This window comes from Bos taurus, chromosome 14, assembly GCF_002263795.3.
Source record: "Bos taurus isolate L1 Dominette 01449 registration number 42190680 breed Hereford chromosome 14, ARS-UCD2.0, whole genome shotgun sequence".
Classification (NCBI taxonomy): Eukaryota; Metazoa; Chordata; class Mammalia; order Artiodactyla; family Bovidae; genus Bos; species Bos taurus.
In genome coordinates, this window is record NC_037341.1 from 32729661 (window position 1) to 32744492 (window position 14832).

A 14832-nucleotide genomic window follows, 5' to 3' on the forward strand; every position below is an offset into this window, starting at 1 on the left:
CCTCAGCACCTGCCTCAAGGATATAGACGCTGGCCGGAAAAAGCCATGTGGGGAGCTTGCTCTAATGCAAGGACACCGGTGCTGGCAAGCCCCATTCTGAAGTCGTCCCTCCAGCGTATTAGCACTGAGGGCTTACCTATTCACCGGTAGGCTGACACTAGCCGGGGGCCCCCTGGGCCGGGCAGCCAGGAGGTGCCTTTACATTTAAAGTCCTTCCTTCCCTTGTGGTCCCCAGGCTCATAAGTTGCAGAGAAGGGATTCACACTCAGGTGCAGCTACAGTTGTCCAATGCTCAGATTTTAACTCTCAGAGACACATTACATGGGGATAAAGGAGACTGCTATCCTTCAAGGTTCTCTGCCAAATACTTTTCGCCTTTTCCTTACTAACCAGGAATGATTTATCTTTCCACTTGTGAAGCTATAGCTCACTCTTCCGTTTTTCCTAATTATCATATGTCTTTTCCATTCAATACCTTGCCTTTAATATGCCTTGACACTGCAGAGGAGAGAACGATTTTGGACCTCTCTCTTGAGTGGGCTTATGGGTGGTGCCTGCTGCTCAGTCACTTCAGTCGTGTCCAACTCTTTGCGACCCCAAGGACTGCCAGGCTCCTCTGTCTATGGGATTCTTCAGGCAAGAATACTAGAAAGGGTTGCCATGCCCTCCTCCAGGGGATCTTCCTGACCCAGGGATCAAACCCGCGTCTCTTATGTCTAACCTGCACAGGAAAGTGGTTTCTTTACTCCCAGCACCACCTGGGAAGCCCCCTCATTGGTGGCACGATAGTCTTATGCAATGCTCTTACATATTATCACAGGCTCTGAGAGTTCATCTTATATCTACTCATTGGAATACTTGCCACCATTCAGGGTTTGATCTCAACCAACATTATTATTTCATTCATCTTTTTCCTGCTACTTAAGACTCAAGCGCTTACTTCTGAAACTAAGTTTTCAAAAAAAAAAAAATTCAAGAATGAATTATTTCCTACAGAAGATGCTATATTTTCATTGTTTTGGTTAGACTAAAAGTTTACTTGCAAAATCTCTTAGGAAGTAATGGAATATTTGTTATTAGGGTCTGGCAAGAAGTCGTAACCTGAAAATAGACACTGCAGCTTAAGAAATTATTTGTAATAATAGACATAATATATGCTGTGCTAAGTCACTTCAGTAGTGTCCGACTCTGTGCAACCCCATAGACGGCAGCCCACCAGGCTCCCCCGTCCCTGGGATTCTCCAGGCAAGAACACTGGAGTAGGCTGCCATTTCCTTCTCCAATGCATCAAAGTGAAAAGTGAAAGTGAAGTCGCTCAGTCAGGTCCGACTCTGTGTGACCCCATAGACGGCAGCCCATCAGGCTCCTCTGTCCATGGGATTTTCCAAGCAAGAGTACTGGAGTGGGGTGCCATTGCCTTCTCCAAGACATAATATAGAAGGTATACAAATATAGAATAGGAGTAGTAAGCGCAGAGTTTCAAAAATATGGCATAATAAATCTTTTTCACTGAAACAATTAGCATATATTCTAATAGATATATAATTTAATAATAAACTGGGAAAATTGTCATATAGCCTAACAAAACTACAAAATCTATTTGGGGAATATATTTAGAATTATAGTATTCAGTTTTTCCTTAAAGTCTATTATGAGTCACTGACATTTTAAAGCTCATATAGAAACACAAGTTTCTCTACAAAAGGAGAAAATGAAAAAGGACTGACATTTTTTACGTTTTTGTTGTTATGTGCTATGTAGTATCTCCTTTAATTCTTATGACAAATTGATGTGTAAATGATATTACTGATGTTATAAACTCCGATTTGTTAAAAACCTTTTTCCAAGGATGTACAATTAGTAAGTACAATTTACATTCTAACTTAATCCAAAGCCATATGTTCTACTCTGAAATGTCATTTCATTTCCAAAAGCTTATAAAAGGAGGGAGGGAGAAGGAATGTGTGTGTAGATAATATCAAGAAAAGAATTATTTAGCTGAGCACTGAAAGAGTTTGTATCATAAAGAAAGGAAGAGTTTGTATCATAAAGAAAACACTATAAAACATGAAAATAAGGGAAAGTGACATATAAAGAAACAAGCAGTAATATATTTGAGTAGGAAATCTGCTTTTAATATAAACTTCAACTTGAGATAGTTATATTTACACTGTGCTCCAAATTATTATCTACAGGCAAAGCCATCCAGAAAATTAAGGGAGGCATATATGATAAACATAAAAATTAGAATTTTGACAGTATAAAATAAATAACATTTAGTAATTACGTTAAGCACAGTTTCAGTCCCATAGTATGCTATTAAAAATAGAACAGCTGTTCAAAGCATGCTGCCAAATTTCTTCAAAATGACTTGTTTTGAAATGTTGACTAAATATCCCAAAACTGTGTATCCGCTTTAGTATATTTAAACATTCTTCAGACCAAAAACAACTTTTCTCTATATTCATAAGGGTAAATGACATGACTTTCCCCTTCATGTTAGGACATAAAGGTTTTCCATTTATTAACTTTTAAAATAGTTTTCCGAGTTGCTTCAGTTGTGTCCAACTCTGCAACCCCCTGGGCCCACCAGACTCCTCTGTCCATGGGATTCTCCAGGCAAGAACACTTGAGTGGACTGCCATGCCCTCCTCTAGGGGATCCTCCAGACCCAGAGATCAAAATCAGTCTTTTATGTCTCCTATATTGGCAGGTGAGTTCCTTACCACTAGCGCCACCTGGGAAGCCCCTAGTTATATGAGGCTTTGTAATTTATAAGTTGCATCCACATCAGTTCAGTCACTCAGTCGTGTCCGACTCTTTGCGACCCCATGAATCGCAGCACACCAGGCCTCCCTGTCCATCACCAACTCCCGGAGTTCACTCAGACTTATGTCCATCAAGTCAGTGATGCCATCCAGCCGTCTCATCCTCTGTCATCCCCTTCTCCTACTGCCCCAAATCCCTCCCAGCATCAGAGTCTTTTCCAATGAGTCAACTTTCTGCATGAGGTGGCCAAAGTACTGGAGCTTCAGCTTTAGCATCATTCCTTCCAAAGAAATCCCAGGGCTGATCTCCTTCAGAATGGACTGGTTGTATCTCCTTGCAGTCCAAGGGACTCTCAAGAGTCTTCTCCAACACCACACTTCAAAAGCATCAATTCTTCGGCGCTCAGCCTTCTTCACAGTCCAACTCTCACATCCATACATGACCACTGGAAAAACCATAGTCTTGACTAGACAGACCTTTGTTGGCAAAGTAATGTCTCTGCTTTTGAATATGCTATCTAGGTTGGTCACAACTTTCCTTCCAAGGAGTAAGCGTCTTTTAATTTCATGGCTGCAGTCACCAGCTGCAATGGTTTTGGAGCCCAGAAAAAATAAAGTCTGACACTGTTTCCACTGTTTCCCCATTTATTTCCCATGAAGTGGTGGGACCGGATGGCATGATCTTCATTTTCTGAATGTTGAGCTTTAAGCCAACTTTTTCACTCTCCTCTTTCACTTTCATCAAGAGGCTTTTTAGTTCCTCTTCACTTTCTGCCATAAGGGTGGTGTCATCTGCATATCTGAGGTTAGTGATATTTCTCCTGGCAATCTTGATTCCAGTTTGTGTTTCTTCCAGTCCAGCGTTTCTCATGATGTACTCTGCATATAAGTTAAATAAGCAGGGTGACAATATACAGTCTTGAAGTTCTCCTTTTCCTATTTGGAACCAGTCTGTTGTTCCATGTCCAGTTCTAACTGTTGCTTCCTGACCTGCATACAGATTTCTCAAGAGGCAGGTCAGGTGGTCTGGTATTCCCATCTCTTTCAGAATTTTCCCCAGTTTATTGTGATCCACACAGTCAAAGGCTTTGGCATAGTCAATAAAGCAGAAATAGATGTTTTTCTGGAACTCTCTTGCTTTTTCTATGATCCAGCAGATGTTGGCAATTTGATCTCTGGTTCTTCTGCCTTTTCTAAAACCAGCTTGAACATCAGGAATTTCACAGTTCACATATTGCTGAAGCCTGGCTTAGAGAATTTTGAGCATTACTTTACTAGCGTGTGAGATGAGTGCAATTGTGCAGCAGTTTGAGCATTCTTTGGCATTGCCTTTCTTTGGGATTGGAATGAAAACTGACCTTTTCCAATCCTGTGGCCACTGCTGAGTTTTCCAAATTTGCTGGCATCTTGAGTGCAGCACTTTCACAGCATCATCTTTCAGGATTTGGAATAGCTCAACTGGAATTCCATCACCTCCACTAGCTTTGTTTGTAGTGATGCTTTCTAAGGCCCACTTGACTTCACATTCCAGGATGTCTGGCTCTAGGTCAGTGATCACACCATCGTGATTATCTGGGTCGTGAAGATCTTTTTTGTACAGTCCTTCTGTGTATTCTTGCCACCTCTTCTTAATATCTTCTGCTTCTGTTAGATCCATACCATTTCTGTCCTTTATCAAGCCCATCTTTGCATGAAATGTTCCCTTGGTATCTCTACTTTTCTTGAAGAGATCTCTAGTCTTTCCCATTCTGTTGTTTTCTTCCTTTTCTTTACATTGATTGCTGAGGAAGGCTTTCTTATCTCTTCTTGCTATTCTTTGGAACTCTAATTCCAAAAATAGACCTATTACGGAAATTTTGGTCTTACCATTCTTATTTTATGCTGTTAAGTATTCAACACATATTTATTTAATAAATATACATTCAGTATTTACTTAATAAATGTTTACTGAATGAATGAATGGATGGCTGAATGAATTTAGTTCAAATTGGTTAAGTGACTTGAAGATCACTTGAGCAGAGGCCAAGCCTCAGTCTCCTCTTCTGATTATTCAGTAGTCATAATGTCTAGAAACATAGACAGATGTGTATCACGAGTGGTTTATTAGTATACATAGCAAAACACAATACATTCAGTGATGTTTCCTATTTCAGTGTGTTGTTCGTCTGTAGTAATGATTTTTCCATTAGAACTGCGATGAACATGGTGCATTCACGCAGCATATCCAGCCATCTCTATGTGTGCATTTGTGATGCATCACCTCAGCTGATTGTGTGGCTGTTTTTCACTGAATAAACCACTCAAGAAAAAAGAATTACAGGTTCTAGTCTGTAAACAAATGTGCTATCTTTATTAAGATACTCTTTATCTAAACTTTACAGCTACTTGTGGCTTGTTCTTCCCCTCACCAAAGCTGCCTCGTTTCTTACGTCCCCACGAGTTTGGGGAATATTCTCCCCCGTACAGGCAGGCCTGATGCACAGAGCACAGCAGTATACAGCTGGATGCTTAAGTCAGTTGCGGTACGAGGATGTTATGCCGAAGTTCAGTTCAGAAACTTGAGATCAGCTACTTCTGCCTTTTAGTCCTGTTGTCCTTGGCCACTCTGCCTTGCCCCCATGGCCCCTATCAAAATAAAATCTTCTCATGTGTTTGTATTGTTAACCACTGTTGACATATTTCCCAGATCTTTCCACTGTGGCCTATGGAACAGGAATTTGATTTGCAAACTGATCACTTTGGTGCTATTCAAAGAACACGCTCCATGCCTTTATTGTCTTATTCAAATGGTTCCTAGAAGACACTGCTTCCCTTTTAGCCTTCACCAGGAAAAGCTATTCCTTTCACTTGCCATGTATTAAGCACCATGACGTGGCATTAATATTCTGCCTGAATGTTTTTTAGGCTCATGCCATCTGTCCTGCTGCCCTGTGTCTTTCCTTGTCACTATCATCTCATCAGTCACTTCTGTTCTCTCATGACGGGTTGACATTTGGTTCATTGGTTTCCTTTCTACCACACTCTTATCATTAGAAAATTTTAACTTTCATTTGAGTTTGGCATCCAAAGTCTTACCATTAAAATTCCTTGGCCCTCTCCAGTCTAATGCTCTTCTAAGGCAGTGTAACTTTTTTTTCTTATCAAATCCAAAATAGTATCCTACTCTAAGATTTTAGATTACTGTAGTCTACAGTCTGTCCCAAACCTTTTATCTTTCAGATTCTCTAGTTTCTGTTAAACCCACACTTCCATCTTCCTTTAGTACCCAGACACATCATTACTCCTTTTTCCTCAAGTATGCCAGATCACAGTTGACTTCAACCTAAAGTCCATGCTACATAGAACATTGATATTCAGCCTTTCATGGGAATTGTAAGAAATGCAATTTCCTTGGGCATCACCCAATGTCAGCTAAGTCAGAAACTAATAGTGGACTCCAGCAATCTGTGTTTTAAAAGCCTTCCAGATAATTCTGATACACAGAATTTAAGAGAACCACTAATGCAGAGCATTAATTCAACTGCTCTCCTGCCAGGATCTCTAATATCTTTGAGTGGTGAAGAATATTCAACTGTGAATGCATCATTATTCTAATTCAAAGCCTCTCTATGTGTAAAATTTCAAAAAATTTATCAAGTTCTCCAGTATCTACATATAAAGGTCGAGACTTTCAATCCAAATGTTTGTAGTTCTTCTTCATCTAAATTTGAATTTTCTAAAACTGTCAAATGCCCAGTGCTTAATGATACTTCCAGAGGTGCTGCCTTTATAACCCTCGTCTGTGCTGGACTCTGAGCGATGCTAACTGACTCAAGTCAGATGTATGAGAAGGGGTAAAGTCAGAATTTGAACTCAAAGCTGAGTGCAAAACTTATGCTTTCTCTTTGGTTACTGAATTTTCTGTTTTGCACTGACATGCCTCTATTCTAGCTGAAGCAGTATTTACAATGTATCTCTGTAGAATTTTTAAAAGTGAGTTATATGAAAATCTATTATCAGATAACTTTGATAAAATATCAGGTTAAATAATTCCCCTTATTATGGGACTTCAAAGAGCCTTTAATATGCTTGTGTGTATTTTGAGCCTCCAAAAAAGCAGATGGTATGTTATTGTTGAAAAGTCTTTGATCAAGGAACCATTTGTGGATTATCTATATTAACACCTTTCAGGACTAGCATTCCAAAATCTGCTTTGGAAAACTTGGGTTTAATCTATTTCCTTTCTCTTCAAGAAATGTGAAGGCTTATCTCCCTTGCTGCCTTTATTTCATTTTCTTTGATCTTCTGTTTTTATTTCCCTCCTCTTTTAATTAGAATACTCATGTCCCCTTGTCCTACTAGGTTCTGCCTTTCTGCCTCAAGGATGCATTCAGAGGAATCACGTTTAGCATATAATATTATGTGTGTAACATTATATTACTGTGGACAAAGGTCCATATAGTCAAAGCTATGATTTTTCTAATAGTCATGTATGGATGTGAGAGTTAGACCATAAAGATAGCTGTGCGTGCATGCTAAGCCGCTTCAGTTGTGTCCAACTCTTTGCAACCCCATGGACTGTAGCCTGCCAGGCTTCTCTGTCCGTGGGATTCTCCAGGCAAGAATACTAGAGTGGGTTGCCATGCCCTTCTCCAGGGGATTTTCCCAGCCCAGGGATCAAACTGATATCTCAAGACAACTGAGCACCAAAGAATTGCTGCTTTTGAATTGTGGTGCTGGAGAAGACTCTTGAGAATCCCTTGGATTGCACGGAGATCAAATCAGTCAATCCTAAAGGAAATCAACCCTGAATATTCATTGGAAAGACTGATGCTATAACTGAAGTTCCAGTACTTTGATTACCTGATGCAAAGAGCCAACTCATTGGAAAAGATCTTGATGCTGGGAAAGATTAAAGGCAAAAGGAGAAGGAGGTGGCTGAGGATGAGATGATTAGATAGCATCACTAACTCAAAGGACGTGAATTTGAGCAAACTCAGGAAGACAGTAAAGGAGAGGGAAGCCTGGCATGCTGTAGTCCATGGAGTCGCAAAGAGACAACTTAGTGACTGAACAGCAACAACAAACATTATGTGCCAGGCATTACAAATATAGTATATACATGCAAATACATACCACTTTATGTAAATCTCATAATAATTTTGTGATGATTATGTTAAATTACAAATGTTATAGCATCATAATATGTGACATGAATATATCCAGACCTGAACATACTGTGTTAGGGTAGTAGTCTGTAAAGCATGCCTTTGCTGCCGGACCCATGCTGGATCTAAGAATTATGACTATGATTAGACGAGATCTTCTTGCAATCCATGTATATATTCATAGCACTTCTCTTGAGGGGCCTTTTGCCCTAGTTTTTATTTAAAATCAGAAGAAGTTTAAATTGAAAATGGCTTATGAAATGAGAACCAACATACTTAAATAGTTAAATTATGTATGATTGCCATCACTATATACTCTGAGTGTAGTTTTGATATTGATTTCAGTTAATCCTCATAAGAAATTGATCAAACCGCAAGGGAATTGTGTTTCCTTGACTTTTTTTTTTTCCTGGTCCAGTACATTACCTCTTTTTTTTTCATTGTGCAGGTTCTGCCGATCTTCTTCTTTGTGTTCCGTGCTCTTCTTGTCCTGCACTGGTCTACTCCGGTATGTTTGCTCAGGGCACTTAATGTCAATGTCTGGTAATGATGGGCACCACTTAAAATGGCTCAAATCTAGATTTTTAAAAAATGCATAGTCTTCATGACCTATAATGAGAAAAAGATTTTCCTCCTCCATGATGTTTTCTCTTTCTTTTTGTGCCATTCTGTGGATCTCAGGCTCCTCATTGAGTCTGTGTTCTCCTGTGTGGAGGAAGTGGGGTGAGGATTTTAAATCTCTTGTCCATGGCAGGAAGATCACTTTAGATATATGCTCTTTGTGCTAACCCTAAGATACTATGAAATATGTCTTAGAGACATAGCATCTCAAAACAATTTCATATCCTGGGACATGAGGTTACTCTATGAACTGGATGTATAAAGATGAAAAATTCTCAGTATCTTCTCTCAAGGATGTTACGAGGAGGAGTAAAGCATTGCGTATGTCCTTAGCACTCATAGAATCATAAAATATCAAAATAAGAATCTGAGAACGATCTGCTTCTCTTCCCGTTTCATGCTCACCCCTTCTTTGAAATACCCCTACCAAACGGTTAGCCAGCTTCCGTGTGATGGTGGTACACCACCTCCTGTGCTCTGCTGTCATTGCTCAGTGACCCAGTCATTTTGTATTAAAAAATCACTTAAAGAAACAATTTCTGCAGTGTACCGTTGTGTGGTTGTCAAAATATGTTTATTACACATGCTTTATGATAAAACCTGGAAACTGTTTTATGATAAAACATGGAAAACATAAAAAATGGAAACAGTCTAATGGCCAAAAAGGGAAGATTGATTTTAAAAATTATAGCAATCTGTATAATGGGATTCTGTGATCTGTTATAAAGAATGAGATGTGTTAACTCAACACATACATAGATTTTTACTGATATTAACTGGTTCTATCTAGTCATATCTATATATAATCTGATGTGTAAACATTTTTACAATATTGTTTTATAAAAAAGTGAGTCATAGGACACTATACTAGATACAGTTCATTTTTTGTTATGTCTAATGCATAGACACAATCATATACAGTTGGTCCTTGAACAGTGTGGGTGTTAGCGCACTGATTCTTCACATAGTTGAAAGTCCACATATAACTTCACAGTCAGCCCTCCATATCTGTGATTTCACATCTGTGGATTCAGTATCTTGGATTGTGTAATACTGTAGTACATATTTATCAGAAAAAATATTCATATAGGTAGACCTGCACAGTTCACAGCTATCTTTTTCAAGGGTCAGCTGTATTTACATCTACAAAATATTGCCTGGATAGTTTAAAAAGGTCTTGAAAAGCTATCTGCACCCCATGTTCATTGCAACATTATTTACAATAACCAAGATATAGAGAAAAACCTAAATATCCATTAATACATGAATAGATTAATAAAATGTGGTGTGTATATATATATATATAGTGTTAGTTGCTCAGTCGTCTCTGACTCTTTGCAACCTCATGGACTGTAACCCGCTAGGCTCCTCTGTCCATGCAATTCTCCAGGCAAGAATATTGGAGAGGGTTGCCATTTCCTTCTCCAGAGGATCTTCCCAACCCAGGAATCAAGCCCAGGTCTCCTGCATTGTGGGCAGATTTCCTTGCCATCTGAGCTACAGGGAAGTGTACACACATATACACACAACAGAATATTATTCAGCCATAAAAAATAATGAAATCTTGCCATTCGCAACAACATGGACAGAACTTGAAGCCATCATGTTAAGTAAAATTATTCAGACAGATAAAAACAAAAACCACATCACTTCATCTATACATGGAATCTAAACAAAATGAAACACCAAGCTCATAGATACAGAGAACAAATTGGTGGTTGCCAGAGGCAGAGAGTGGGTAAAATGGATGAAGATGGTTGAAAAGTACAGACTTCCAGTTATAAAATAAATCTTGGGGACATCATGTACAGCATGGTGACCACAAATAACAAACATGAATTTCTTATGCTGTTAAAAATATTTAAAACCTACTTTAAAAGAAACCACTCTCTTATTTTGTCCCAAAATCTGAATCCTTGTAGCTGTCTTCTTTCTGGTTTGGTCTTTTCATTTCACAATCAAAAACTTTATCTCCCTTCTATATAATAACTCTACCATTGCAGGGATGTGAAGAATATGTGATTTTCTTTCTTGGGCCTTAAAATGTTCTTTGCATGACATCCAGGCATACTGCCCTTCAGTCTAAGAGATTCAAAGGTGTAAACTCATTCATCTGATTTGTATTAAGTAAAGACCTACGATGAGTCAGTAACTATGACAGAGGACACATCACTGTCACAGGTGATGTCACAGCTTGTCTGTGTGTGTGATTCTCTCAGTCGTGTCGGACTCTTTGCAACCTCATGAACTATAGCCTGTCAGGTTCCTCTGTCTATGGAATTCTTCAGGCAAGAATACTGGAGTAGGTAGCCATTGCCTTTTCCAGGGGATCTTCCCGACCCAGGGATTGAAACCCTGTCTCCCGCACTGCAGGCAGATTCTTTATCATCTGAGCTACCAGAGAATCCCCAATGTCACAGCTTACTTGATGATAAAGTCACACATTGTATTATTATTCTCATGTAATTCTGAGGATTACGATTGTATAAGCATTAGGATTAGATAATTGCATGCAGCTGGAGAATGCTAGCTTGCCTAGTGGTGAGGAGCCCTGAGAAAATGGTCTTTAAGACCTGAAGGGTGGGACTTCCCTGATGGTCCAGTGCCTTCCAGTGAGGGGGTACTGGTTCAATCCCTGATTTGGGAGCTAAGATCCCGCATGCCTCATGGCCAGAAAACCAAAATATAGAAACAGAAGCAATATTGTAGCAAATTAAATAAGGACTTCAAAAATGGTCCTCATCAAAAAGAAAAAAAAAAAGCTCTAAAGGAGAGAGTGAGATAAAGGAGTTGGCAAGATTAGTTGGCATAAGTGGAATATTCTAGATAAAGGAGAAGTATGCACACAAATAACCCAACTCCTTCTTCCTTACCTCTCTTCCTCCCTTCCTCCTTTCTCTTCTGTCAAACAACTACTTACTAATCAAACACCACACACAAAGGATTCTTTCAAGTCCTGGGAGTCATTCAGAGATTAATATTCTTCTTTCAATGTGTTTATGATCTAGTCAATGAATAGTAAATATAACTCAGGTAAAAAGCATTAAAAAACATATAAAATATTCTTGAAGCATGGACATATTCCCTTGACATTCTAGTTATATTTTTCTGGGGAAAAAAGCAGTTCTTTCAATCAAGAAGTGTGGACGGATAATTTCAGTGCCAAAGTGGATCAGGCTGGCTCACTTTATGCTGCTCTAGTTTTCTAACTTCAGTCTCAGAATTCCTTCACGGAAAGTAATTGTGTACACACCTTGCAGGTATTTCTCATTGGCGCTATTAGGAGGGAAGTCCATCTGTTTTACCAGTCCAAGTTATTTTTGCATACTTTATATGCAAAGATGTTATACAGAGGTACCAGAAATGGACATAATGACAGTTAAATATGGTTACTAGAGGTAGTCCTCTAAGGTCAGTGCCACACTGTAAAAGTTCAGATGGAGTAGAGGAAAGCATGAAAATCCCAGTCTTTCTTTTTCACATGTTGTGCTGTAGACATATCATTAAGTGCATCTTCTTTTGTTTTCTTTATCTCTTACAGGTCTGTGAAGCAGGCAGAAGAAGTTACAAGTGGTCCTTAAAGAAATGGCAATTAATCAAATCCTTATGTATAGTTCTAATTTTATTTACTACGTGTAATCATTTAAAGAATGGTTATTTTTATAATATCAATAATAAACAAGTACTCTTGTAACCAGGGGGTGCCTAAGTGTGTAATCAACAAAACACTAACCCTGGCAAAGGATTCTGGGGTGGTCAGGCTGCCTGCTGCCTTTTGACATGGTTAGTGTCCTGGGTTTAGATTACTTTATACCTAGTTATTAAGATTACTATTTGATACATTAAATATTGCCTGATTCAAATAACTTTGCTTAAAATTTTTCTGTATTTTAACTTGTCTAGGGTTTTCTACTTCTTATATTTTTATAATATTTTCTCATTTTTTAGATTAATAAACATACTTATCCGCACGTGCCAAGATAAGCCATTTAGGTCTCTATAGGAGTTAGCTATCATGTCATCAACTGCCATATATATTTTTGTGCAGCAGCAAGAGGCATGTTCTCCACCACTGCCCCTTCCTCTGATTATCCTCCCTAGTCCTACCAAAACAAATAATTGATATCTTAATTCCATAAAGTAAATCAATAAGGAATGAAATGCATGGCCCAAAGCATATGCAATGAAAATTGTTTGACCATTTATCCAATCATTGAACCCAATTAAGATTATCCATTTTAAATTTGATATATGCCCGCTTTTGGAATGAGTTATGCATTGATGCTACTAAGTGAATGGAACTAAGTATATTTTATTTAGCTTATCGTCGGTTTTATCTGACTTGTTGTAATCTAAGTTTACTTTCTGGACCTTTAAGGCATACAGTTAAATTCTAAAACTGTGTGTACAACTGTCAAAGAAACAAACATTAAAGGCCAGAACATAACTAAAGAATAAACAAAGAAATTCTGATTGTATGAATGAAGTCAGAGTCCTAAATGAAATAATATAATAAACCTTCTTATATTAACATTTTTGTGTGCATAGAAACTCATGAGACGAATTTTCATAAGAGTTTTTTCTTTTTGGGGGAGTGAGGGGTCGAATGGCACCCCACTCCAGTACTCTTGCTTGGAAAATCCCATGGACGGAGGAGCCTGGTGGGCTGCCGTCTGTGGGGTCGCGCAGAGTCAGACACGACTGAAGCGACGCAGCAGCAGCAGCAGCAGCAGAGGGGTAGAAACAAATTAAAGGCTTAGAAATTAGTTTATTTTTGAACAGAAAAGAGAGAAGGCATGGGAGTAAGTTTATGGGACCATACCACTCCTTTATTTAAAAATCCTTACCATGAAAAATATCTTCAAAAAAGTTCTGAGAATACAAATGTTCTCCCTGTTGAGAACTGACTTTCTTTAAAACACATCACCCCAGTGCGTTCATCTGAGCCAGACTTCCCTCCAGCCATCACTGGGTCAATTTTTGTCCACCTCTTGTCTTCTGACTTTTCCTAGAGACAGTCACCCTACTAAGTGCCATGTCAAACTCAGAAACCAGATCCACCAGGCCATCAGAGTGTATATTCCTGAAAATGCTACCACTAGACATGAATTAAAGTGGCAAGGACAGATTTTATTCCATGATAAATTACTTCAATAGAGAAGAGGGTTCAGCATGAACTGAACTCAGCTTCGATTTGTATGAAGTGACTGGATGTTTTAAAGGGAGTGAAGGAGGAGGGACGAGGGATGTCCAGGACTTGAGCCAGAGTCAGGGAAATGGCAATTTATTAAAAGCAATAAGGGGAGTTGATCCATGTGAAACCATCTGATTTTGCTCACTGGTACTCATGGAAGTTTGACTTCCATCTTCCCTCAGAGGCTGAGTGACAGGAACTCTATTTTCAGGTCAGCTGGAACAGAGAGTAGATTCTTTTGTCAGCTTCTGCTTTCCCAGACAGGAACATATAGGGGGTGTGGAATTATCCTATGATGCCTTGACTTAGAAACTCTGTTTGTATTTGTTCAAGCCTTTTAATGGGGGGTAGGATTAGGTGGGTAAAATCATACCTACTGAGAGTCTCTAGTTTTTATTGGCCAAGGTTGAGGCTGATCAAAAAGAGGGCTCAGGGACTTTCTTGGTGGTTCAGTGGTTAAGAATCTGCTGTCCAATGCAGGGGTCATGGGTTCGATCCCTGATCAAGGAACTAAGATCCCACATGCCACGGGGCAACTGAGCCTGTGTGCCACAACTAGAGAGAAGCCCACGAGTTGCAACGAAGAACCCATGTGCGCCACAGTGAGAAATCCTGCTTACCACAAGGAAGAGCTTATGTGCTGCAACTGAGATGCAACGCAGCCAAATAAATAATAAAAAAGGAGCCAGACTAGGTATATGCTCACTTTTGAAAGGACAGAATCTGCATTAATGCCAACTGGTCAGGTCACATACTCACATACACACCTACACACACACAAACCTCTGCCCTCTCTTCTTTGTCAACTCCAGTAATCATTTTCAGAGGCCAAGGCCAGTAAACAACTAGAACCCCAAACAGGAAATTTCCCCAGATTGCTTTCCTAGCTCCTCTTTCAACTGTCACACATGAAATCTGAATCTCTTGGCAGTCATCCTGGCTATCATTCTTAATTTGTCTCTTTTGTGTTTCTTAACACGACTTCAGAGTTATTGGTGGGGTAGGCTTGAAAACCCTACACAAAAAAAGGCTTCTAGAAATACGTTTAGAATGAAGGAAAGATACTGAGTTCAGTTGGGAACATGTATAACTTAGACTGGGG

General features: G+C 39.1%; 1 protein-coding gene across 2 annotated transcripts in view; it reads left to right on the forward strand.

The window, feature by feature from the left end:
* C14H8orf34 (chromosome 14 C8orf34 homolog) overlaps positions 1-13049 on the forward strand; it is a 364536-nt gene extending 351487 nt beyond the window's left edge. Inside the window, exons 12-13 of one of the 2 annotated variants that reach the window (XM_010812074.4) lie at positions 8364-8423; positions 12078-13043. In XM_010812074.4, the coding sequence (XP_010810376.1) occupies positions 8364-8423; positions 12078-12085 (68 nt within the window). In that variant the 3' untranslated portion in view covers positions 12086-13043. Of the gene's footprint in view, positions 1-8363; positions 8424-12077 lie in introns of both variants that reach the window. The other variant, NM_001199131.1, reaches the window with a different exon arrangement.
* The last annotated feature ends 1783 nt before the right edge of the window (positions 13050-14832 follow it).